Source organism: Artemia sp. Qi Xiang Cuo, chromosome 14, assembly GCF_049724085.1.
Source record: "Artemia sp. Qi Xiang Cuo chromosome 14, ASM4972408v1, whole genome shotgun sequence".
Classification (NCBI taxonomy): Eukaryota; Metazoa; Arthropoda; class Branchiopoda; order Anostraca; family Artemiidae; genus Artemia; species Artemia sp. Qi Xiang Cuo.
In genome coordinates, this window is record NC_142807.1 from 5,778,769 (window position 1) to 5,804,566 (window position 25,798).

The 25,798-nt window shown below is 34.4% G+C and overlaps 1 protein-coding gene and 1 pseudogene across 1 annotated transcript in view; one reads left to right on the forward strand and one right to left on the reverse strand.

The window, feature by feature from the left end:
• Tbh (Tyramine beta hydroxylase) overlaps window positions 1-25,798 on the reverse strand; it is a 212,542-nt gene that overhangs the window by 50,839 nt on the left and 135,905 nt on the right. The window contains exons 5-6 of the mRNA XM_089100600.1: window positions 13,613-13,697; window positions 6,432-6,598 (exon numbers count right to left, since the gene is read on the reverse strand). Of these exons, the coding sequence (XP_088956726.1) occupies window positions 6,432-6,598; window positions 13,613-13,697 (252 nt within the window). The remainder of the gene's footprint in view (window positions 1-6,431; window positions 6,599-13,612; window positions 13,698-25,798) is intronic.
• On the forward strand, window positions 1,243-2,386 carry LOC148944069 (uncharacterized; annotated as a pseudogene).

A 25,798-nucleotide genomic window follows, 5' to 3' on the forward strand; every position in this document is an offset into this window, starting at 1 on the left:
GTGACAGTAGTAGTAACAGAAAGAGTAATAATAGCAACAGTAGTAGAAGTATGAGTAGATTCAGTTGCTTTAGGATGTAAATATTTATTTGGGTAGTGCAACATCACTCACAACAAGCCCTATTAGTTTTAACTTCACAAACGAAACTGTTCCTCAGATATTTCTGTTACAACCTTTTAACAACTTGCATAAAGGTGGGATATTGTGATTCAGCTCACCTTCCTCCCTCAAAATTGCTTAAAAATATCAGCTTCCTACCCTTAGGCACAGTTGTAATAGTAGTCACAGCGGTAGTATTCGTATTACTAGTAATAGTATTGAATAGCGGTACTACTACTAGCAGCAGTAGTATTTACATATTCCCTTTTGGCCAGTAGAACATCCCTTTCATCAAGTCCTGGAAGTTTCAACTTAATGCAATTCGCCATTGCTATGACATTGCTGATATGTCCTTTAGATAATCTGTGCGTTCATGTACTTCTTGAAATTTTCATCTCAATGTTCATAGCCTTAGAAGTAGTTGTAGTAGAAGTAGTAGTAGCAGTAGTAAATGTAGCAGCAACGGTAAAATTAGCAGTAATGTGAACGTCTTCCCGTTTGGTGAGATGATCTTCCCCTTTAAATATACTCTGAAATTTTTAACTTAATGCCCAAATCAATTCTTGAGATGCGCTATTTTGACAATGTGCATGCATATAGAGTCTTTTGAATTTGTTCAAAATTCCCCTCAATATTTTATACGAAATTGTTGGGCAGCATTAATAATGGTAATTGATGTAGCATTGGTAGCATGCAAATGTTATAGTCTTGATCCTATCCCTTATCATTTCCCGAATTTTCCTTATTAATATACTCAGTTATTCCTGTGTTACACCCTTTTGACAGCCTTTTTTACACCCATTTAGTTCAACACTCACCTCAACATTCTCTGAAAAGCTCACCTGAATGCCCATTGTATTTTTAGAAAGTAAAGTTCAAACATGCACACCTTTTTCAATAACAAATACTATGTGTAAACAATGAACGAATCGCCTAACTTACAGCCCTTGTCCTGAGGACTGTAGGGAGTTTGACATCCCCAAAGACATAGGTACTGAATCTTCCAACAATACTGAAAAAACATAGCTCTCTTAGAAGTTTAATCAGATGTGTTTTCGAGAATAATAGGCTTAGAGGGGCTGATTGCCCTCCATCCACTTTTGACTCTTAAGAATGGTACTAAAACTTCCGACTTCCAATCAAATGAGCTCCAACCAAACCAAAGTGTATACAATACCCGCTCATGGACTCTGGGAGATTGTGTCTATCATAAAGAAATTATCTATTAAAGTACCATTCCACTTATTGCAAACATATGTATATACAATTTCAACGCGGATAGATATCAATTCGTATTACCAGCAAATATTGTTCTGCCTCAAGTCTGCCGCTAAAAAAGCTGTCCCCTCTGAGCGCATGCGAACGGGTACTCGCAATACTTTATGGAAGGCTGATCCTAAGGTGAGGATGGCTAAACAAAAAGCTACGCTCTGGCTCCGCATGTGGATAGCCTTTGATCGTCCTCCTTCTGGTTCAGTCCATCAAACGAAGCAGAAAAGCAAACGAGAGTACAAGTATTCCCTGGGTAGAGTAAGACTGAATGCATGGGATGGTCACTGCGACAAGAAATCCTGAGATCATGTCATAAACAGTGTAAAATGTTCATCTCCAATTAATTCGTCTTTTCGCCTATGTGATTTCGTTTCCCATTATAAAAATATTGTGCTTTCATTGAATGTTAATCTCCAAAATCTTTTTACAAAGCTTGTCAACTCAATCCTTCCAGTTTGTATCAACCAATCTCAAGTGCTATCGATGGAATCTGGTGTTATACTCCAAACTCTTAAGCAAGTAAATAAGTCCAAGTCTCTCGATAGTGATGGTCTTTGCTTCAAGTTTTTGCTTATGACTGCCCTCAACTACTGAAGCATTTTCAGTTATTTTTTCAGATGTGCTTGGCACAGTCCATTGTGCCAGATAGTTTTTTGTCCGGTTATATATCTCTCATTGTTAAGAGAGGTAAGGACCCAGTGCTTGTTCTAATTACTGTCCTATCACTGTGTCTTGTTTTGCTAGCAAGCTATTTGAATATGAACTGCTACCGGCCATTAACTCCAAGTGTGATTTTAAGCCCTTCCAGATTGATTTTAGAGAAGGTACGGGCTGCGCTGAAGCTCACAATATTGTGGGCCGGCTAATGAAACAAGCTGTTGCTCAAAAAAGTGCCCTGTATTGTTTGACCATTGATGCATCTACTGCTTTTGACAATGTAATTCATTCAAATGTTTTGTTTTCTCTAACAGCGTCTGGCGTTAACCTTTCTGTTGTTTCCGTGCTTAAGTATTAGTATGCTAATTCTTCAGTTAGGGTGAAGTGGAAGGGTATAGTAGAGGAGCAGATTCCTGACTTCTTCAACCGTCAGGTTTTTACAATGACAGTTTAGGCCTTAGTCACGTTGCTTATGTTGACGTTCAGATGATGTTCTGCTTCTTAGCCTGACAAAACAAAGTATAGTTGCAAACTTTGCCCTTCTTTCAGCTGCACTGTCTGCAGTAGATCTATCAGTTAATGTTGCCAAATGTGGGTTATTGTGAGTCCTCCACCAGCATCGCCTCTATGCTTGAGTTCTTCAACTATAACATGTTAAGCAAGTATTAAATGGTTTGGTCTATCTTTTTCCACGTCACTTTTGACTACTTGCTCCGCCATTACGCCCAGCGTGCTGAAAAGTATGCGGGTTGGTTACAGAAAAATTTTACCCAATCGTGGTCGGTATAACTGAAAAGAACTTTGCCGTTTGTGTTCTAATTTTTGTGCCCCTGCTGTTTTGTATCTTCCTGGTTTTGTTTTCCTCCTTTGCAAGAAGGATACGAAGAAAAAAAGCTTAGGACAATAATTTTTAAGTACTGTAAATATCTGCTGCATTTGCCTCGGTGGTACCGGAACCATATAATCGTTTCTAAATTTGATATTGTCGATGAGCCCTCGCGACTGAAACAAGCATCTGTGGATCTATGTTTTAAAAATCAGCAAATGATTGGTATTTTTGACCCTCTTGGGTCATTTTTTGAAATGTGTTAATTATTAGAATCGTATGTTTATGGATGTTTTTTTTCTTTTTGTATACTCCACAGTCTTACGTGTTTTGTGGGTTATAGATAAATATTATTATATGTTATATGATTTTTGGACTATTGGTAACAAAATGGCTATCTCATAATTTCAATTGAATACATTTCAGGAAACTAGGATGTCAGGGAGGGAAGGGGGCTAATTACTCTCCATCATGTTTGACTCTTAAAAGGGAGCTAGAACAACACATTTTCAATCACATGAGTCTCTTCTGAAGTTTTGAACAAATTGCTATTTCAGAATTTCAATTGGATACAATTGGAGAAAATGTGACGGGGGGGGGGGGTGGGGTGGTTTTGGCTGTATCAGATCAATTTGACTTTTAAAAAGGGCACTAGAACTTCTTATCTCCGATTCAATGAGCCGACTTTGGAGTTTATGCGACCACCCTTTCCATAATAACCTTATAAACCTTTCCAACCCTTTCCATTATAAACCTTTCCATATAAACCTTATAAATCCTATGCCCTTTGGGTATAACTTAAAACCCTTGGGGGCAGGGGGGGTTGTCATCCTCAATCATAATTTCAAGACCTTTCAACTACGTTGAACAAAATGACTATCTCAAAAGTTTGATTACATATGCTTTGGAAATTGATGCACGTGTAGGGGGGGGCGGGGAGGGGGCTTATTGCCCTCCAATCACTTTTGACTCTTAAAAAGAGCACTAGCTCTTTCAATTTCCAATACAATGAGCCGTTTTCGAAGTTTCTATGAAAACACATATACATCTAACAATTTCTATCAGATGCAATTCGAGAAAATACGAGGTGTGTGTGTGTGTGGGGGGGGGGGGGTACCCACCCTTTGATCACTTTGAATCTTAAAAATGGCACTAGAAATTTTGATTGCCAATCCAATGAGCCCCCTTCAAAGTTCATACGACCACTCTTTCTATAAAAACCTTATATGCCCCGAGGGTATAACTTACAACCCTTTCCTTAAGGGTTGTGGGGGGTTGTCATCTTCAAAGACAGAATTTCTGGACCTTATAACTAGCTTACGCTGAACAAAATGGCTATCTCAAAATTTTGATTGGATATATCTTGGGAAATGGTGGGCGTGGGAGGGGGTGGTTGCCCTCTAATCACTTTCAACTATTAAAAAGGGCACTAGCCCTTTCAATTTCCATTCAAACGAGCCCTATTCGAAGTTTCTACAACAAAAATTGGCTATCGCAAAATTTTCATTAGATGCATTTCGGGATAACACAAGGTGTGGGGGGGGGAAGGTGGGTCTTACATCCTCCAATCACTTTGAATCTTAAAAAGGGCACTATAAATTCTTATTACCAATCTAATGAGCCCCCTCCAGAGTTCCTACAACCACCCTTTCTATGCCTCCAGGGCATAACTTTAACACTTGCCCTGACGGTTGTAGGGGGGGAGGGGGTATTGTCACACTCAAAGAGATAATTTCCGGACCTTTCAACTACGTTGAACAAAATGACTATCTCAAAATTTTGATTGGATTTGTTTGGGGAAATGGTGGGCTTGGGAGGGCGTTTAGGTGACCTTTAATCGCTTTCGACTATTTAAAAGGGCACTAGCCCTTTTAGTTTTCAATTTCCAATCTAATGAGTTATTTTCGAAGTTTCTACGACTAATATGAAGTGCCCTGGCTTAAGACTAAAAAATAAATAATACATTGTGCCCACATTGCTCTTTACTTTGGCAGCACTTTTGCGCTGCCTATGATCTCGTTATGTTTCAATTCTATTTTTACCTACTAATGTTGAAGTATTTTTTTCTTACTTTAGAATAATTATAGCTTTGTGTTAGAATAATTTCTGAATAATATTAAATAATTTTTACCCTATATTTCTTATTTCTTTTTTTAAAAGAATAAAATTCTTACTGGTTAACAGTAAGTACCGTCTTTACTGAAAAGGGAACTAAAAGTATTAAGAAGAAGTTTGGAGCTAAAATCTTGGATAAGAGGCTAATATTACAGCACGGGTCGTTTTTGCTATATTTTTCCCATTTTCTTCTTTTAAGAGAATAAAATTGACCATTATTTAACACTAAGTACCATCTTTACTAATAAGCATACTAAAGATAAGGAAGAATTATGTGGCTCGAATTTTTGATAAGAAGCCAATATGGTAGAATGTATCATTTGTTTTATGGATTTGTTGTTACGAGTTAAGAGGAAAATTCTACTATAACATGTAGGCCTACGGCGTAGGTTGGAGGGAACAACCCTTTTAATTTTGATTTATCTAAAATTTCAATTTTGTTATTGCTATTATTATGAAACTGTATTTTATGTTTTAGTATGATTGAAAAACTGGCAACTTTCTATAAGAAATGTCAAATTAATTTTACTATTTTTCTAGTTTTATTCTTCTAAAAGGCAAGTAAATTGATAAATAAAGCACAAAATTACCAGAAAAAGTCTACGTTTGCATAGACTTTTTGTGTTTGCAAAGACCGTTTAAGTTTGCGTATACACAAACACAACGTTTGGTTCTGAATTCTAAATTTTATTTTGCTACGAGTATTTATGTTTCTTTGCTGGATTTTCTTTAGGGAAAAGAAATTGGAATATATGGCTTTCATAACTAAACAAATGTCTATTTCAATTCTTTATTCACGAAATGGCATACATGAGACAGACTAGACACACTTGGAAACAAGTTTATTACCATACTAGGTAAAGCTGAAGTACCACTGTTCGGGTAGATAGATTTTGGCTACTCAAATTCCAAAATATTGTTTTCAATATAGAAGATCTTAGAATAGGAATTCCGTTCTTGAAGAAGCCTTCAATAACAACATTCAATGCAAAATACGTTATATATATATATATATATATATATATATATATATATATATATATATATATATATATATATATATATATATATATATATATATATATATATATATAACTCAAAAGACATTATTGTTAAACCTAAAAAGTAATTTTGCCTTTTCGATATTCACTTGTCTTTATTTCTCATCTTTATTTGTTTGGCATAATTTTTTCTTCAATAGGATGTTCTAGGCCATTGTTGAGTGGGTTGTGTTTCTATTGTTTTTTTTTCTCTTGTGGTTTGAAGTTCTAGCCCAAATAAGTTATTTTCAATTGCTGCCATTTTTACTGTGTTCTTATGAAGTCCTAGAGCCTAGTTTTGCCAACAGTGAAGTATTTGTGGCCTTTATTTATGTTGTGATTTTTTTTTTCATTAAACTGATTCAACTAATGGAATTAATTGATTGATAGTCCTTTTTATATGGGAAGAAGGAAATGCTCACCACTGCTGTGCATTCTGGTACGCAATATCCGGAAAGAACAAACTCTTCTTGTAATGGCGGTATAGCCATTTTGTCAGTGTATTCCAATCCCAGTTCAATAATACCAGCATCATGTTTCCTAAGCTTCTTTGTGTAATACAGCCGAATGCCAGAACTGTCCACTATTCCTGTAACCAGTAACTTATTACTATTCAGAAAAGACACATTGAGGGAAAGGAGGAAAAGAAGACCAGTTAAACTTTATTAATAACTGACTGTTCTATTTTAAACTAAAGTTTATATATATACATGGGATATTAATAGCCAACTAGTTAGCTAATTCTATAAAGTATAAATAGTTCACTTCTGGTACTTATATCAGTAAATTCAGCAAGAATTCATACTCAAATCCATCATGCTGACACAGGCAGGTAGACAGGGTAGACATTCCCACGGTTGTCATCGTCTACCGTGTCTTCTTACATAAGAAAAAGAGAAAATTTTTCATCTGATTTATTTCTTTTCTAAAAACAAACAGCGTAAAAATAGCATGAATCTTTAATGGTTGGCACGGAAACGAATAACGACGTTTTGAGGTAACACGGAAATCCATGTTTAGAGGTATCTATTTTGTACTTTTTCTGTGGCTGCTCAATTTAGCGTATGGAGAAATTTTCTATGGGCGGAGAGGGAATTATCCCGGGGAATTTTTCTACGGGGATTTTCCGCGAAGGGGGGATTTTCTGGGGGAAATATTTTCTGGTGGGACACCAGCCCCTGATGCGAAAATATACTATATCGACAAAGAAGACGTCGCAGAGTCATTATGGTAGCAGAGAAGACATCGCAGAGTCATTATGGTAGCAGAGAAGACATCGCAGAGTCATTATGGTAGCAGACAAGACATCGCAGAGTCATTATGGTAGCAGAGAAGACATCGCAGAGTCATTATGGTAGCAGAGAAGACATCGCAGAGTCACTATGGTAGCAGAGAAGACATCGCAGAGTCATTATGGTAGCAGAGAAGACATCGCAGAGTCATTATGGTAGCAGAGAAGACATCGCAGAGTCACTATGGTAGCAGAGAAGACATCGCAGAGTCATTATGGTAGCAGAGAAGACATCGCAGAGTCATTATGGTATCTGACTAGTCACTACCAAATCATGTCATCGTCTGAACAATCATCATGAAATCATGGTTTCTGACTACTTATACTGTGTGAGCAAGAATATGCAGAATTTACAATACGCTTACTCATTAACATTCTTTATAAAAATTTAATTGTAGTGTGACAACCGGATTTATTTCTTTAAACCACAAATATGCCCAATTTTGTTTAAAAGCAAACAATAAGCGAGCTATATCGAAAGTGTGAAATATAATTGGGAAAAAGCGGAAAAAATACTTGACTTTGGGTCGGACAGGGGGGGGGGGGTTGGGTTCATGGGCCTCTACTGATTTATTCAACTAGACTGAACCATTTCCGTGTCAATTCTTTAGATTTTGCTTCTATTTTGCTTTTTCAGCTCAGGAGGGTAATTTTGAATCTTGATTTGGATACAGTTTTCCCTTTGTATGTCGGAAAAAAAACTACAAATGGGTCAAGATAAAAACAAAGAAGACAACTACGAGGCCTCAGCATCGGCCCCTGTATGAGCCGAGCATCTGTTTTTTGACTCTTGATGACCAAACTGACATGGAGGGTATTTTTAGTTTTAGAATGTCACCCAACGTATGCCATAACGAGCTTTGGAGTTTTAACATCAGAAGAAATTAATTCTTTGAAGGTGTTTCCCCAAGCATAATAAATTAAAGGCCTTTTTCGTGGTATTCTTGATTTAGTTAACAGACACACTGGGCATATGGCACCTAAATTGGAAAGCACTGGGCTAAGATTTTCACACATGAAATGGGCTCCCATGCTTCAATGATATGTGCATCACACCGGGTACGGTTCAACATTACTGAAAAAATGTTCTACCCTAAATACATAGACCCAGTGGTCTGATTTTTCAAAATAGCAATTCATCAAACAGCACAAAAAATCGTTAAACAGCAGAAAACAGCAATAAAGTTGTGAAACAGCAAAATAAGGTCAATTATAAAGCTGTTGTACAGAAATATGGAAACATCGCGAAAATCCACATGTTTTTTTAGGGGGAGAGGGGAACAGGCTCAGAGACATCTAGCCTCTATATACGTAACTGGAGCATATGTTAAAAACTTTTGTTTTTGTACCAACTGACCTTGCGATTTAATAAACTTTTTGATAAGGATAAGCAAGATTTAAGAGGTTAAAAAAAAGTCAAACTTTAAATTCTAATAGGCAGTAAAGATTAAAATTTGACAAGAACAATGCCCATTTTGAATTCTGATGAATAGAAATAAAAATCCTTGGGTGAGTTGCTGAATCTCGGATTCCTACACAAGTTTTGGGAGTGGGAATTAGAACTTATAAAACAATCAATATTTAGAACAACTAAATTTCACCTGAACGTTTCTCCGTTCCAATTTTCCACTCATTAAATCATCTTTTGAAAAAATATTTCCTATTACTACTACTACTGTTACTACTACTAACAACTCACCGCAGCACCAAGCCGCCTGAGGCCAAAACAGATAGGCACGCCCCTCTTCCATCCCAATCTATTCAAAGCCTCCCTTTTTACACCCTCCCAGGAAGTTCTCATTTCCTTTAAATCTTTCTTTATGACATCCTCCCACCCTAGATGAGGACGACCTGCTTTCCGTTTAGCCTTAGACGGTTGGCCGAAAAGGACAATCTTCGGCAATCTGTCTGAATCTGTCCGAAAATATTTCCTAATTAGCAAAAAAAAACCAAAAAAAAACCAATAAATCCAAAGAACTGGTAGATGTCTTAAGTCATCCAAGGGAATCAGAAATCAGTACTGGAATATACTTTTTATATAATATCACATTAATAATACAAATTATTAAAAATTTATAAATTATATAAGCAACATTAATAGAAATTACTCAAAGACATTTCAAATCCATACTCTACATTAAGTTGGTTACGACAGTTTTGCGAGACATATTTTCTTTATTTAAGGAAGTCCATCTTTGTAGGTTATTTTCGTGGGTCTTTTTTTTACTGAAATTTTATAATCATAGTTTATCTAAAGAAATCAATGAAACACGATAATATTACGATAAGATAAATATTTTTAGTTCTAATGTCTTAGGAATTTTTTTCCGAGATATTTAATATTTTTACTATCTTTTTTCGTCCCTCCCACAGAAACCCTTTTTTACGAGTATATTAAATAACGAGTATATTTACGAGTACTTTTTTACGAGTATATTAAATAAAAAAAAACAAGTTTTTTTTAACTGAAAGTAAGGAGCGACGTTAAAACTTAAAACGAACAGAAATTATTCCGTATATGAAAGGGGCTGTCCCCTCCTCAACGCCTCGCTCTTTACGCTAAAGTTTTTTATTGTTAAAAAAAAATAGAGTTGTGAGAAAGTCAAACTTTAACGCAAAGAGCGAGGCGTTGAGGAGGGGACAGCCCCTTTCATATACGGTATAATTTCTGTTCGTTTTAAGTTTTAACGTCGTTCCTTACTTTCAGTTAAAAAAACTTGTTTTTTTAAATTTAATTTTTGAACGTTTTTGAATTAATGCAGGTTTTGATTTTGGCTCACCGTACAGGAATAATTACAACAAAAGTTTCATATTAAATTTTCTTTTATTTGGTTAAATGGCTTTCTCAAAAGTTGTTTAATTTTATTTACGAACGTTTTTATTAGTAATAAATATACGTAACTTACGAATTAACTTACGTAACAAAACTCTATATTCATATACTTTTATACGTATATTAGGGGGTTCGCCCCCTAGTCAATACCTCTTTAAGCGAAAGTTCGAATTTTGTTCCAGTTCTTTAAAAATGACCCTTAATCACAAAGACCGTTAATTAGAATAAATAGCTCTTATGAAAGTACTAAAAAAATTTTGGCTTAAAGAGCGAGGTATCGACTAACGGATGAACCCAATCATATACGTAATATTTTCTGTTCGTTTTAAGTTTTGATGTTGCTCCTTACTTTCAGTTGAAAAACTTGTTTTTTTAATTTAATTTCTGATCTTTTTTTAAATAATGCTGGAAAATCTGGCGCCCCCTTCATAGCAATTTCCTTTCCCCTGTGAAAACTTCCTTCATGGAAAGATCCTCCCATATAAACAAAAAAACAACAAAAAAAAAAAAAAAAAAAACAAATAAACACGCATCTGTGATCTTTCTTCTGGCAAAAAATACAAAATTCCACATTTTTGCAGATAGGAGCTTGAAACCTCTACAGTAGGGTTCTCTTATACGCTGAATATGATGGTGTGATTTTCATTAAGGTTCTATAACTTTTAGGGGGTCTTTCCCCCTTTTTTCTAAAATTTTCTGATGGGTAAGACTAAACTTGATGAAACTTATATATTTGAAATCAGCATTAAAATCTGATTCTTTTGATGTATCTATTGGTATCAAAATTCCGTTTTTTAGAGTTTCGGTTACCATTGAGCCGGGTCGCTCCTTACCTACAGTTCGTTACCACGAACTGTTTGATATTGTAGGACACAAAGGAATTTACAAATACAAATAGAAAAGGTCGTTTTACACGACGTTTTATTTTTTTAGATGTTTCGATCTAAATTTTTAGACTTGTTTTTGATTTACAGTATTTAGTATGTGTCTGGCATTAACACCTATCATATTCTTTATAGCAAAGTGTATTCTATAGCAAACATGCAGGCTTCCTAACACTATAAGTGGTGCTGATAGAAATGACCCTTAGATTTTGTCTATTTTGTCGTCTAAAAAACTAGCTGTATTTCCATATAGCTTTAGCTTCGAAAGCTACTTCATCAGGAAACATTCAATTCGATTAGTGTGTCTTCAGTATTTCTCTTACACATTATTTATAGTCTAAGACGCGAAAATCCTTTAATCTTGTGATATTCCCCTTTAAATTCTGGCCAACTAAAAGTCTCACAAAAGCCGAATTACAAGCCTGACATTACAAAGCCTGAAGAATAGAATAAGCGGGATTTATTCCTGACTGTCCCACAAGCGAGTAGATATCGCTCTGTGGTAAGTGATAAAGAAGACAAGGTAGTTCTGAGAAAAGGCGTTCATAGTCTTTGAAACTTCAAAGCCGCTTGCCACTCTGTAGATGGGAGGTCACTGTGGATCATACTTGGAGCAACTGGTCTGCCTCAGAAGCTCTGCTTACTCCTCAAAAACCTGTATGAACAAAAGACAAGCTTTGTCTAAGTGAAAGGGAAGCGTAGCCAACCCTTCAGTATTTGTACAGGAGCTCGGAAGGAATATACGCCGCAACTTACGAACTATTTAATTTTATGATTGAATATGTGATTATGAAGACGACTACCCGACCGGAAGTTCGATCGGAAGCTCGGTGACAGACTTTTGAGCGACGCATATTTTGTCGACGACTTGACACTAATGAAAAATTCCCTTGAAGAACTTGAAGCAGCGCTGACAGTCATGAGAGATAATGCTACCAAAATTGGGTCGAGGTGTGTCAAAACAAAGTAGCAGTCGTGAATGATTTCATGTATCTCGGTTTCCTTTTTTGTCAAGTGATAGTTCAGTCGTGAGCAATGTCAACGCATGAATCGCCACTGTATCTTCCATCCTAGGGAGTCTAAAAAAAATCTCGCACGACCATGTCGTCAGTCGTCTGGCAAAGATGGGGATATTCAATGTATCTATATGCCCATGCCTTCTGTACGGTGCAGAAGCCTGGCTAACAACTGCCACGACTGTAAAAAACTCAAACAAAAGGGCTCCGAAAGATAGAGGAACTCCAATGATATGATTTTATCAGCAATACCAACCTCTTAATGCTTGTGAAGCAGATTTCATTTGGTGTAAATGTACGACCTTACCAGTTAATAAGGGGACATGTTAAGAAAACAATTCTTACTTCATAGTATGCAAAATAATCCTAATTAAGATATTTTCCAGGGGGAGAACCTTTATCATCACTTCTTTCACTGTTGTATTTTTTTTTAAATTATGAAAAATAAACAGATTTGACTCCATTTTTTCGTTTTCAAATAGTCTATATATGAAAGTTAAACACCATCACTGCCATCTACCAAAAAGATATAAATAGGAAAATATTGATAATATAGGTTAAGTTAGGTTAGCTTAGCTAAATTACTCTTGGGTGTTTGTTTTATAAACGATTTTCAAGACTTGGAGAACAGACATAAATATTGAAAATGAGATTGAAAAACTGGAAAAACAAGGAAAATAGTGAGGATAAGGGTTCTCCCCCTGGATAATATGCTAACTAGAATAATTTTGCATATTATGAAGCAAGAATTGTTTTCTTAACTTGTCTCCTGTTGTACTGGAATGGTCATGCATTTATACCTTTCATTTTCCCTGCTGGTAGCGCAGCGCACGCTGGGATTTCAACCCCGTGACCGCTAGGTAGAAATGACCATGTGGTTGTCTAAGAATGAAATGATCTGATAGTCTGCACCAGTTACTGACCAAGGCAAGAGTAAGATTTAAAGATACACCCATGGCTGCTCAAGACCAGGTATCCTGGAGGTGGACGGTATCTGCTCTCTCGGCGCTGACGCCTAATGGGCAGGAGAATCAAATCAAGCAAACTAAGTAATTTCTAGGGAATTGTCTGGAAAAGAAATATTTTAACTACAGGGCAAAGATGTATTTTATCTAAGACATAGTTCATGATCTTTTTGTTTAGTTGGCTGCTTAAACAGTTGTGACAATTCAAATTTTTAGTCCAACTATAATTGACTATATAGAAAAATTTGAAACCCAACTTTTATATAAATATTATTTCTCTCTTTCAAATACCGAACCTGACCCCATGCATTTCCACGATTCGTTTAAATGTGTTTTTTTATTTTTACATAATTTACAGTTTTCACTGTTTTGGAAAACTTGCCCCGTCCCTCGTAGATACCCTGCAGTGGTACAGGGAATTGATGCTCTGCTTGACAATGCAGAGCCTGGAGTTGGATTCCTGCTGCCGCAAAGCTTGCTACCTGGCCAGACATGGAACACCCAGCTACTGAAACGTCAATTTGATGAGATGCACCAGTAATGGTTATGGAGGATCTTTATCCTCGTCTTTTTTCTTCTAGATATAACATTTGTAGTTGTAGCAAAGAACATACCTTTCTTCAGACGGGGGTTATTATAGTGAACTTCAAGCATTATATAACGGCTAAAACCGCTTCCACCGAAAGTCTGTCCAGCGTCCTAAAAAAAAGCAAGGAAAATTAATTTATGTTTTAGTTATGTTTTGTCTAGCAAATAACATTTGGTATAAATTACATTTGGGTGCTCAATGGCTGAGCTTACAGAGTTACTCCACTAGCGCTCGTTCCAAACTAAATAACCAGCTACACCAGAACTCAAACCACTCAAACCACTCAAACCACAAGATTTCAAGTTTAGCTTACTAACCACTGGGCTAAGACGGTTAGAAACCGAAACAAGAGGTTTGACAAAAATATATACATCAAAATAACTGAATATTCATGGTGATTCCAGATAAATGATTCCAAAAAGTAAGATTTACTCATCAGCTTTTTTACATAAGAAAATGTTCCTTAACTTTACAGAGGAAAATAAAGGGGGAAAGGAATTATCTTGTCAAAATTTGAAGACTCAATTCAGCATATCAGAGAACTCTATTACAGAGTTTACAAGCCAATATTCTATAAAAGGTGAAATATTGTATGTTGTCCAAGAAAGTTAGCCACAGATGCATTTCCATTTGCTCGATTTTTTTCTCAAAGAGCTATCGTATCGGTCCAGTGGGATTAGAAAATCGGGTGACAGATCATTAAACCGGAAACTGGAAGTTTTAGTGCTATTTTCATATAGCAAAGGAGATCAATGCACAGAAAAATGTTTTCCGTCGTTATGTGACTCAAAGGAATAAAGTTAGCCCGTAATGGACCAAAATATAATCCAGACAAATTCTAAGATAACCGATCAACTTGGAATTAAAAAGCTATCTATTGAACTTCAAAATTTCAGAAGCCATTATGACGTGCAATGATGAATTTGTTCTTTAAGATGCTCGCGGTACAGCCAAAATAAATGGGTAATTTAGACACTTATCTTCCAGCTTCATTTCGCTGACCTGATCCATTTCGGGCTTCAAGAAAATATACACATATTCAGTAAATATGTACACAAGAAATTAAAATATTATATACAATTAAATTGAACTTCAACAAAGTATATAGAGAAATTATATACGGTCATGCATAGTAGCGAAGGAGCTGCTATGTTAGTTCCTTTGACACCTTTTCTGGTTTCCGAAGGATAAAAAAACACTTTTAAGACCTATGTAAATATCATTTAGCCTTTGAGGGGGGGGGGAGTATAGGGAGGGGTAGCCTGATCACATGTTGGATAAACCTGGAAATAGTATAAAAACGAATAGAAATTAAAGAAATCAAAACCGTCTTTTTTAGTGAAGTTCTTTTCAGTAACATTAAAACTTGAAACGAACTGAAATTTATATTTAATTTATATTTAATTTATATTTAATTTAAAGAGCCTTTTCCTCGTTAAACCCCGAATCCTTATGATAAAATTTAATTCGTTCCTCTAGTTCTTCAAAAAAGTGCTCTAACACAAGGGACATGTTGTAAAAAGTATCTATTACGATGCCTGCACAATGGAAGGGTACATTAATGGGCATTTGTTTTAAACAAAATAATTTTCATTTTAAATGTAATGAAAGTCAATCGGTGCATTACCTGCAATTACTCACTAACTATGTTTGTCGCACAAAAAGAACTTTTAGCTACCCAGTCCAGTCTCCCTACTCGAATTTTTCATCAATCTGTGACACTAATTAATAACGTTGGGGAAGCGTGGAAAACAGTTATCTGATTTGAGAAAACAAGTTAATCTGATTTGATACTATATCCAGGTTTGGATCATCTCCCAGTAGTGGCTCACTTGACCTATCAAACAGTTCGTGGTAACGAACTGTAAGTAAGGAGCGACCCGACTCAATAATAACCGAAACTCTAAAAAACTAAATTTTGATACCAATAGATACATAAGAAGAATCAGATTTTTATGCTGATTTCAAATATATCAGATTCAGCAAGTTTAGTTTTATCCATCAAAAGTTACGTGCTTGAGAAAATTTGCCTTATTTTTGAAAAAAGGGGGAAACAACCCTTAAAAGTCATAGAACTCTAATGAAAATCACACTTTCAGATTCAGCGTATCAGAGAACTCTACTATAGAAGTTTCAAGCTCGTATCTGCAAAAATGTGGAATTTTGTATTTTTTGCCAGAAAGATCAAGGATGCGTATTTATTTTTTTTTTATTTTCCCAGGGGTAATCGCATCGATCCAGTGGTCCTAGAATATCGTGAAAGGGCTCATTCGAACGGAAATTAGAAGTTCTAGTGCCCTTTTTAAGTGACCAAAAAAATTAGAGGGCAACTTGGCCCCATCCCACGCTCATTTTTTTCCCGAAGTCACACAATCAAAATTTTGAGATATCCATTTTGTTCAGCATAGTCGAAAATCTAATTAATATGTCTTTGGGGATGACTTAATACCCCACAGTTCGCGGGGGAAGAGCTGCAAGTTATAGGCTTTGCCCATTGTTCACGCATAGTATTGGTTATTGGGAAGTATACAGGTATTTTCAGGAAAAATTATTTTCTATTGGGGGGTCGGGGTCAGAGTAGGGGTTACTGGGGAGGATCTTTCCACGGAGCTTATCTCCTTGGGGGGAGCCAGATTTCCCAGCATTATTTAAAAAAAGATCAGAAATTAAAGAAAAAAAACAAGTTTTTTTGAACTGAAAATAAGGAGTAACATTAAAACTTAAAACGAACAGAACTTATTACGTATATGAGAGGGTTCGCCCCCTAGTTAACACCTCGCTCTTTACGCTAAAGTTTTTTAGTACTTTCAAAAGACCTATCTATGCTAATTAACCGGCCTTTGTGAATCAGGGGTTTGTGATTTGAACAAAATTCAACCTTCAATGTAAAGAGCAAGGTATCGACTAGGGGGCGAACTCTCTAATATACGTAATAAAAACATACGAATATAGCAATTCGTTTCGTAAGTTAATTCGTAAGTTACGTCAGAACAAATTTTCGAGAAAGCCAATTAGGCAAAAAAAGGAAAATTAAAATGCGAATTCTGTTTTAATTATTCATGTACAGTGAGCCAAAATCAAAGCTGCATTAATTCAAAAACGTTCAGAAATTCACCAAAAAAACAAGGTTTTTTTTACTGAAAGTAAAGAGAGTAGAAAGGCCTTATTGACTCCAGGGGGGGGGCACCAAATATGGGCATAGAGTCCCTAGGGAGAACACCTGTGCTGTCAGTCCCAATCCCACACCAAATATGAGTATGGAATCCCCAGGGAGAACACGTTTCCGAGAAATGTCTCCGGGCGAAGTTTATTAATGCCTTTGGAGTTCGTCCAAGAGAAATGTTTCCGGGTGAAGTTTATTAATGTCTGACAGGTGATGTCAAGGTTGATTGATTTGTCATGAAAGGGAAATTTTTTACGGGCGAATGTTTTGATCTTAGAGATGAAGAGATTATCGCGGGAAAAGAGTTTCTTAGTAATTTGAAATGTGACAGCGCAGAGATGCCAAAAACAAAAGGAACACGCTGATATTACGTTTAGGGATTATTTGAGCGAAACCGTTTTAGACATTTTAGGGAATTATTTCGGCGAAACAGTTAGAGAAATTTTAAAGGATGATTTTAGAAGTGGTTTTAGAAGAGGATTTGAGGGTGAAACTCTGTGGTCGTTATAATACACAAGTTCCATTTGAACAGTGTCGTGAGGTCCTCTACCCCAACCCCTAAGGGCTCCGATCCCCCTACCCCAACCCCAAAGGGCTCCGATCCCCCTACCCAAACCCCAAAGTGGTCCGATCCCCCTACCCCAACCCCGAAGGAAGCCCCCGGTCCCCAAAGGTCCCCTGGGCTCCCAAAGGGCCCCCGGTCCCCCAAGGTCCCGGAGCCCCAATTTTTTAATATTTTTTAATTTGCGCATTTTGGGACACACATGGGCCCCACCCCCCCCACTTTTGAATCCCCCTCACAACATTAGTGTTTTGTCATGGTTTACCATGTCACAGTTACATTCTCTTGATTTTTCAAAGTTCATTTCGAATTTCTTTCGTTGAAATGCAAGAGTTTGAATATATAAGTAGTGTTTTGTCGTGGTTTACCTTGTCACATTTACATTCTCTTGGTTTTTCAAAGTTCATTTTGAATTTTGTACTTTGAAATGTGTCAGTTGGAATATTTCGGTAACCTTTTGATGTGGTTTACAGTGTCATAGTTACACCCACTTGATTTTAAACGTTCATTTTGGATTTCTTTCGTTTAAATACAAGATTTACAATATTACAGTAGTGTTTTGTTGTAGTTTACCTTGTCGCAGTTACATTTTCTTGATTTTTCAAAGTTTATTTTGAATTTCTTTCATTGAAATGCATGAGTTGGAACATTTCAGTAGTGTTTTGTCGTGGTTTACCTTGTCACAGTTACCTTCTCGTGATTTTTCAAAGTTCATTTCGAATTTCTTCCGTTGAAATGCATGAGTTGGAATATTTCAGTAGTCTTTTGTTGTGGTTTATCGTGTCACAGTTACATTCTCTTGATTTTCAACGTTTATTGTGGATTTCTTTCATTGAAATACAAGAGTTGGATTATTTAAGTAGTGTTTTGTTGTACTTTACCTTGTCGCAGTTACATTCTCTTGATTTTTCAAAGTTCATTTTGGATTTCTTTCGTTGAAATGCAAGAGTTGGAATAATTCAGTAGTGTTTTGTCGTGGTTTACCCTTTGACACTTTCATTTTCTTGATTTTTCAAACTTCATTTGAATTTCTTTAATTGAAATGCATGAATTGGAACATTTCAATAGTGTTTTATCGTAGTTTACCATGTCGCAGTTACATTCTCTTAATTTTTCAAAGTTCATTTTGAATTTCATTCGTTGAAATGCAAGAGTTGGAATATTTCAGTAGTGTTTTGTCATGGTTTACCCTGTCACACTTTCATTCCCTTGATTTTTCAAAGTTCATTTTGAATTTCTTTCGTTGAAATGCAAGAGTTGGAATATTTCAGTAGTGTTTTGTTGTGATTTACCTTGTCACAATTACATTCTCTTGATTTTTCAAAGTTCATTTTGAATTTCTTCCGTTGAAATGCAAGAGTTGGAATATTTCAGTAGTGTTTTGTTGTGGTTTATAGTGTCACAGCTACATTCCCTTGATTTTTCAATTTTCATTTTGGATTTTTTTCATTGTAATGCAAGAGTTGGAATTTTCGAAAGTTTTTTATAGTGGTTTACCATGTCAGAATTACATTCTCTTCATTTTTCAAAGTTAATTTTGGATTTCTTTAATTGAATTGCAATGGTTGGAATAATTCTGCAGTGTTTGTTCATATTTTAAAATTTCACACTTTTAGTCTCTTTATTTTTATAGGTTCATTTAAATTTCTTTCATTGAAAAACAAGAGTTGATTTATTTCAGCAGTGTATTGTCTTGGTTTACCGTGATACAGTTACATTATCTTAATTTTTCAAAGTTTATTTTGCATTTCTTTCGTTGAAAAACAAGAGATGGAATATTTCAGTAGTGTTTTGTCGTGGTTTACCATTTCAAAGTTACATTCTCTCGATTTTTCAAAGTTCTTTTGAATTTCTTTCATTGAAATGCAAGAGTTGGATTATTTCAGTAGTGTTTTGTCATGATTTACCATTTCAAAGTTACATTTTCTTGATTTTTCAAAGTTCAAATTGAATTTCATTCCTTTACATACAACAGTTGGAATATTTCAGTAGTGTTTTGTTGTGGTTTATCTTGTTAGAGTTACATTCTCTTGATTTTTCAAAGTTTATTTTGAATTTCTTTAATTGAAATGCATGAGTTGGAATATTTCAGTAGTGTTTTTTCGTGTTTAACCTTGTCACAGTTACAGTCTCTTTTTTTTCTAAAGCTCATTTTGAATTTATTTCATTGAAATACAAGAGTTGGAAATATCAATGGTGTTTTATCGTGATTTACCATGTCACAGTTACATTCTCTTTATTTTTAAAAGTTAGTTTTGTATTTAGTTCATTGAAATGAAAGAGTTGGATTATTTCAGTAGTGTTTTATCATGGTTTACCCTGTCACACTTTCATTCTCTTGATTTTTCAAAGTTCATTTGAATTTATTTCATTGAAATGCAAGAGTTGGATTATTTCAGTAGTGTATTGTCGTGGTTTACCATGTCGCAGTTACATTCTCTTAATTTTTCAAAGTTCATTTTGAATTTCTTTCGTTGAAAAACAAGAGTTGGAATATTTCAGTAGTGTTTTGTCGTGGTTTACCAAAATACAGTTACATTCCCCCGATCTTTTAAAGTTCTTTTGAATTACTGTCATTAAAATGGAAAAGTTGGGGTTATTTCAGTAGTGTTCTGTCGTGACTTACCATTTAAAGGTACCATTTACTGCTTCTTACTAAGTTCATTATAGATTTTTTTCGCTGAAATTCACTTGTATTAGTATTTCATTAGTATTTAGTCATAGCTTAAAATTTCAAAGTTACATTTTCTTGATTTTTCAAAAATCATTTTGAATTACTATCATTGAAAAGCAAGAGCTGGATTATTTCAGTTGTCTTTTGTTGTGGTTTACCTTGTCACAGTTACATTTTATTGATTTTTTAAAGTTGATTTTGTATTTCTTTCATTGAAATGCAAGAGTTGGAACATTTCAGTAGTGTTTTGTCGTGGTTTACCTTGTCACAGTTACCTTCTCGTGATTTTTCAAAGTTCATTTTGAATTTCTTTCGTTGAAATGTGTGAGTTGGAATATTTCAGTAGTCTTCTTATGTGGTTTATCGTTTCACAGTTACATTCACTTAATTTTAAACGTTAATTGTGGATTTATTTTATTGCAATGCGAGAGTTGGAATATTTCATTAGTGTCTTGTTGTAGTTCAACTCCTCGCACTTACATTTTCTTGTTTTTCAAAGTTAATTTTGGATTTCTTTCGTTGAATTGCAAGAGTTGGAGTATTTCACTAGTTTTTTGTCGTTGTTTACCCTGTCCCACTTTCATTCTCATGATTTTTCAAAGTTCATTTTGAATTTCTTTCATTGAAACGCAAGAATTGGAAAATTTCAGTAGTGTTTTATCGTGGTTTACCATGTCGCAGTTACATTCTCTTAATTTTTCAAAGTTCATTTTGAATTTCTTTCGTTGAAATGCAAGAGTTGGAATAATTCAGTAGTGTTTTGTCGTGGTTTACCCTGTCACACTTTCGTTCTATTAATTTGTCAAAGTTCATTTTGACTTTCTTTCATTGAAATGAAAGAGTTGGAATATTTCAGTAGTGTGTTGTCTTGATTTACCGTGTCACAATAACATTCTCTAGATTTTTCAAAGTTCATTTTGAATTTCTTTCGTTGAAATACAAGAGTTGGAATATTTCAGTAGCGTTTTGTCGTGGTTTATAGTGTCACAGTTACATTCTCTTGATTTTTCAAAGTTCATTTTGGATTTCTTTCCTTGAAATGCAAGAGTTGGATTATTTCAGTAGTGTTTTATCGTGGTTTACCTTGTCACAACTACATTCTCTTGATTTTTCAAAGTTCATTTTGGATTTTTTTCGTTGAAATGAAAGAGTTGGAATAATTCAGTAGTGTTTTGTCGTGGTTTACCCTGTCACACTTTTATTCTCTTGATTTTTCAAAGTTCATTTAAATTTCTTTTATTGAAAAACAAGAGTTGATTTATTTCAGCAGTGTATTGTCGTGGTTTACCATGATACAGTTACATTATCTTAATTTTTCAAAGTTCATTTTGAATTTCTTTCGTTGAAAAACAAGAGTTGGATTATTTCAGTAGTGTTTTGTCGTGGTTTACCATTTCAAAGTTACATTTTCTCGATTTTTCAAAGTTCTTTTGAATTTCTTTCATTGAAATGCAAGAGTTGGATTATTTCAGTAGTGTTTTGTCATGATTTACCATTTCAATGTTACATTTTCTTGATTTTTCAAAGTTCATATTGAATTTCATTCCTTGAAATACAAGAGTTGGAATATTTCAGTAGTGTTTTGTTGTGGTTTACCTTGTCAGAGTTACATTCTCTTAATTTTTCGAAGTTCATTTTGAATTTCTTTTATTGAAATGCATGAGTTGGAATATTTCAGTAGTGTTTTGTCGTGGTTTACCTTGTCACAGTTACATTCTTTTGTTTTTCTAAAGTTCCTTTTCTATTTATTTCATTTAAATGCAAGAGTTGGTATATATATATGGTGTTTTATCGTGATTTACCATGTCACAGTTAAATTCTCTCGATTTTTCAAAGTTTGTTTTGGATTTAGTTCATTGAAATGCAAGAGTTGGATTATTTCAGTAGTGTTTTATCATGGTTTACCCTGTCACACTTTCATTCTCTTGATTTTTCAAAGTTCATTTGAATTTATTTCATTGAAATGAAAGAGTTGGATTATTTCAGTAGTGTATTGTCGTGGTTTACCATGTCGCAGTTACATTCTCTTAATTTTTCAAAGTTAATTTTGATTTTCTTTCGTTGCAAAACAAGAGTTGGAAAAATTCAGTAGTGTTTTGTCGTGGTTTACCATAATACAGTTACATTCTATCGATTTTTTAAAGTTCTTTTAATTTTCTGTCATTAAAATGCAAGAGTTGGGGTTATTTCAGTAGTATTTTCTAATGGTTTACCATGTAGAGGTAAAATTCTCTGCTTTTTCCAAAGTTCATTTTCTATTTTTTTAGTTAAAATGCAATAGTTGGATTATTTAAGTAGTGTTTTGTCATTATTTACATTGTCACAGCTACATTCTCTTAATTTTTAAAAGTTCATTTTTAATTTCTATAGTTGAAATACAAGAGTTGGAATATTTCAGTTGTGTTTTGTTGTGGTTTACCTTGTCACAGTTACATTTTCTTGATTTTTCAAAGTTGATTTTGAATTTCTTTCGTTGAAATGCACGAGTTGGATTATTCCAGTAGTGTTTTGTCGTGTTTTACCTTGTCACAGTTACAATCTCTTAATTTTCAAAGTTCAATGTGTATTTCTTTCATTGAAATGCAAGAGATGGATTATTTCAGTAGTGTTTTGTAATGGTTTACCTTGTCGCAGTTACATTCTCTCGATTTTTCAAAGTTCTTTTGAATTTCTTTCATTGAAATGCAAGAGTTGGATTATTTCAGTAGTGTTTTGTCATGATTTACCGTTTCACAGTTACATTCTGTTGATTTTTCAAAGTTCATTTTGAATTTCTTTCGTTGAAATGTAAGAGTTGGATTATTTCAGTAGTGTTTCGTCGTGGTTTACCTTGTCACAGTTACATTCTCGTGATTTTTCAAAGTTCATTTTGAATTTCTTTCGTTGAAATGCAAGAGTTGGAATATTTCAGTAGTGTTTTGTTGTGGTTTATCGTGTCACAGTTACATTATCTTGATTTTTCAAAGTTCATTTTGATTTTTTTGATTTGAAATGCAAGAATTTGATTATTTCAATAGTGTTTTATTGTGGTTTACCTTGTCACAGCTACATTCTCTTGATTTGTCAAACTTCATTTCGGATTGCTTTCATTGAAATGCAAGAGTCGGAATAATTCCGTAGTGTTTTGTCGTGATTCACCCTGTCACAATTTCATTCTCTTGATTTGTCAAAGTTAATTTGAATTTCTTTCATTGAAATGCAAGAGTTGGATAATTTCAGTAGTGTTTTGTCGTGGTTTACCTTGTCACAGTTACATTCTCTTGATTTTTAAAGTTCATTTTGAATTTCTTTCGTTGAAAAACAAGAGTCGGAATAATTCTCTAGCGTTTTATCGCGGTTTAGCATGATATAGTTACAATCTCTCGATATTTCGAAGTTCTTTTGAATTTATTTCATTGAAATTCAATAATTAGTTAATTTCAGTAGTGTTTTTTCATGATTTACCATTTCACAGTTACATTATCTTGATTTTTCAAAGTTCATTTTTGATTTCGTTCATTGAAATGCAAGAGTTTGATAATTTAAGTAGTGTTTCGTCAGGACTGAACTTGTCACAGCTATATTCTGTCAGTTTTTCAAAGTTTATTTTTACTTTATATAATTGATAAGCAATATCTGGACTATTCCACTATTGTTTTGTTTCGTCCTACATTATCAAAATTACGTTCTCTCGATTTTCAAAGTTAATTTTGAATTTCTTTCATTGAAATGCAAGAGTTGAATTATTTCAGTAGTGTTTTGTCGTGGTTTACCTTGTCACAGTTACATTCTCTTGATTTTCAAAGTTTATTGTGGATTTCTTTCTTTGAAATGCAAGAGATGGATTATTTCAGTAGTGTTTTGTCATGGTTTACCTTGTCGCAGTTACATTCTTCTTGATTTTCAAAGTTCATTGTGGATTTCTTTTCAGTTGAAATGCAAGAGTTGGAATATTTCAGTAGTGTTTTGTTATAGTTTACCTTGTCTGCAGTTACATTTTCTTGATTTTCAAAGTTCATATTGAATTTCATTCCTTGAAATGCAAGAGTTGGAATATTTCAGTAGTGTTTTGTTGTGGTTTACCTTATCACAGTTACATTCTCTTAATTTTTCAAAGTTCATTTTGAATTTCTTTCATTGAAATGCAAGAGTTGGAATATTTCAGTAGTGTTTTGTCGTGGTTTACCTTGTCACAGTTACATTCTCTAGATTTTTCAAAGTTCATTTTGAATTTATTTCATTGAAATGCAAGAGTTGGAATATTTCAGTAGTGTTTTGTCGTCGTTTACCTTGTCACAGTTGCATTCTCTTGATTTTTCAAAGTTCATTTCTGATTTCTTTCATTGAAATGCAAGAGTTGGATTCTTTCAGTAGTGTTTTATCATGGTTTACCTTGTCACAGTTACATTCTCTTGATTTTTCAAAGTTCATTTTGGATTTCTTTCGTTGAAATGCAAGAGTTGGAATAATTCAGTAGTGTTTTGTCGTGTCGTTTATCCTTGTCCACACGTTTCATTCTCTATGATTTTTCAAAGTTCATTTTGAATTTCTTTCATTGAAATGCAAGAGTTGGAATATTTCAGTAGTGTTTTGTCGTGGTTTACCTATCATGTCACAGTTACATTCTCTTGATTTTCACAAGTTCATTTTGAATTTCTTGCAATTGGAATGCAAGAGTTGGGATATTTCAGTAGTGTTTTAATGTTCGTGGTTTACCATCGTCACAGTTACATTCTCTTGATTTTTCAGAAGTTAATTTCGAGTTTCTATCGTTGAAATGCAGAGAGTTGGAATATTTCAGTAGTGTTTTGTCGTGGTACACCTTGATCACAGTTACATTCTCTTAATTTTTCAAAGTTCATTTTTGAATTTCTATCGATGAAATGACAAGAGTTGGAATATTTCAGTAGTGTTTTCTCGTGGTTTTACCTTGTCATCACTTACATTCTCTTGATTTTTCAAAGTTCAATTTGGATTTCTTTCCCGGTGAAATGCAAGAGTTCGGAATATTTCAGTAGTGTTTTGATCGTGGTTTACCTAGTCACAGTTACATTCTCTTGATTTTTTCAAAGTTCATTTTGGATTTCTTTCGTTGAAATGCAAGAGTTGGAATATTTCAGTAGTGTTTTGTTATGGTTTACCTTGTCACAGTTACATTCTCTTGATTTTTCAAAGTTCATTTTGGATTTCATTCATTGAAATGCAAGAGTTGGAATATTTCAGTAGTGTTTTGTCATGGTTTACCTTGTCACAGTTACATTCTCTTGATTTTTTAAAGTTCATTTTGAATTTCTTTTCGTTGACTAGCAAGATATGGAATATTTCAGTAGTGTTTTTCTGAGGTTTACCTTGTCACAGTTACATTCTCTTAATTTTTCAAAGTTCATTTTGGATTTCTTACATTGAAATGCACGAGTTGGAATATTTCAGTAGTGTTTTGTCATGGTTTACCTTGTCACATATACATTCTCTTAATTTTTCAAAGTTCATTTTGAATTTCTTTTTGTTGAAATGCAAGAGTTGGAATTGTCACAGTTACATTCTCTTGATTTTTCAAAGTTCATTGTGGATTTCTTTTGTTGAAATATGTTTTGTTGTGCTTTACCTTGACACAGTTACATTTTCTTGATTTTTGTTAGGTTAGGTTAGGCTAGATCAAGTTAGGTTAGGTTAAGTTAGGTTAGGTTAGGTTAGCCTACGTACGCGCGCGTAGGCTAACCTAAGCCTAAACTAGCTTAACCTAACTTAACCTAACTTGATCTAGCCTAACCTAACCTAACAAAAAATCAAGAAAATGTAACTGCTACTGAAATATTCCAACTCGTGCATTTCA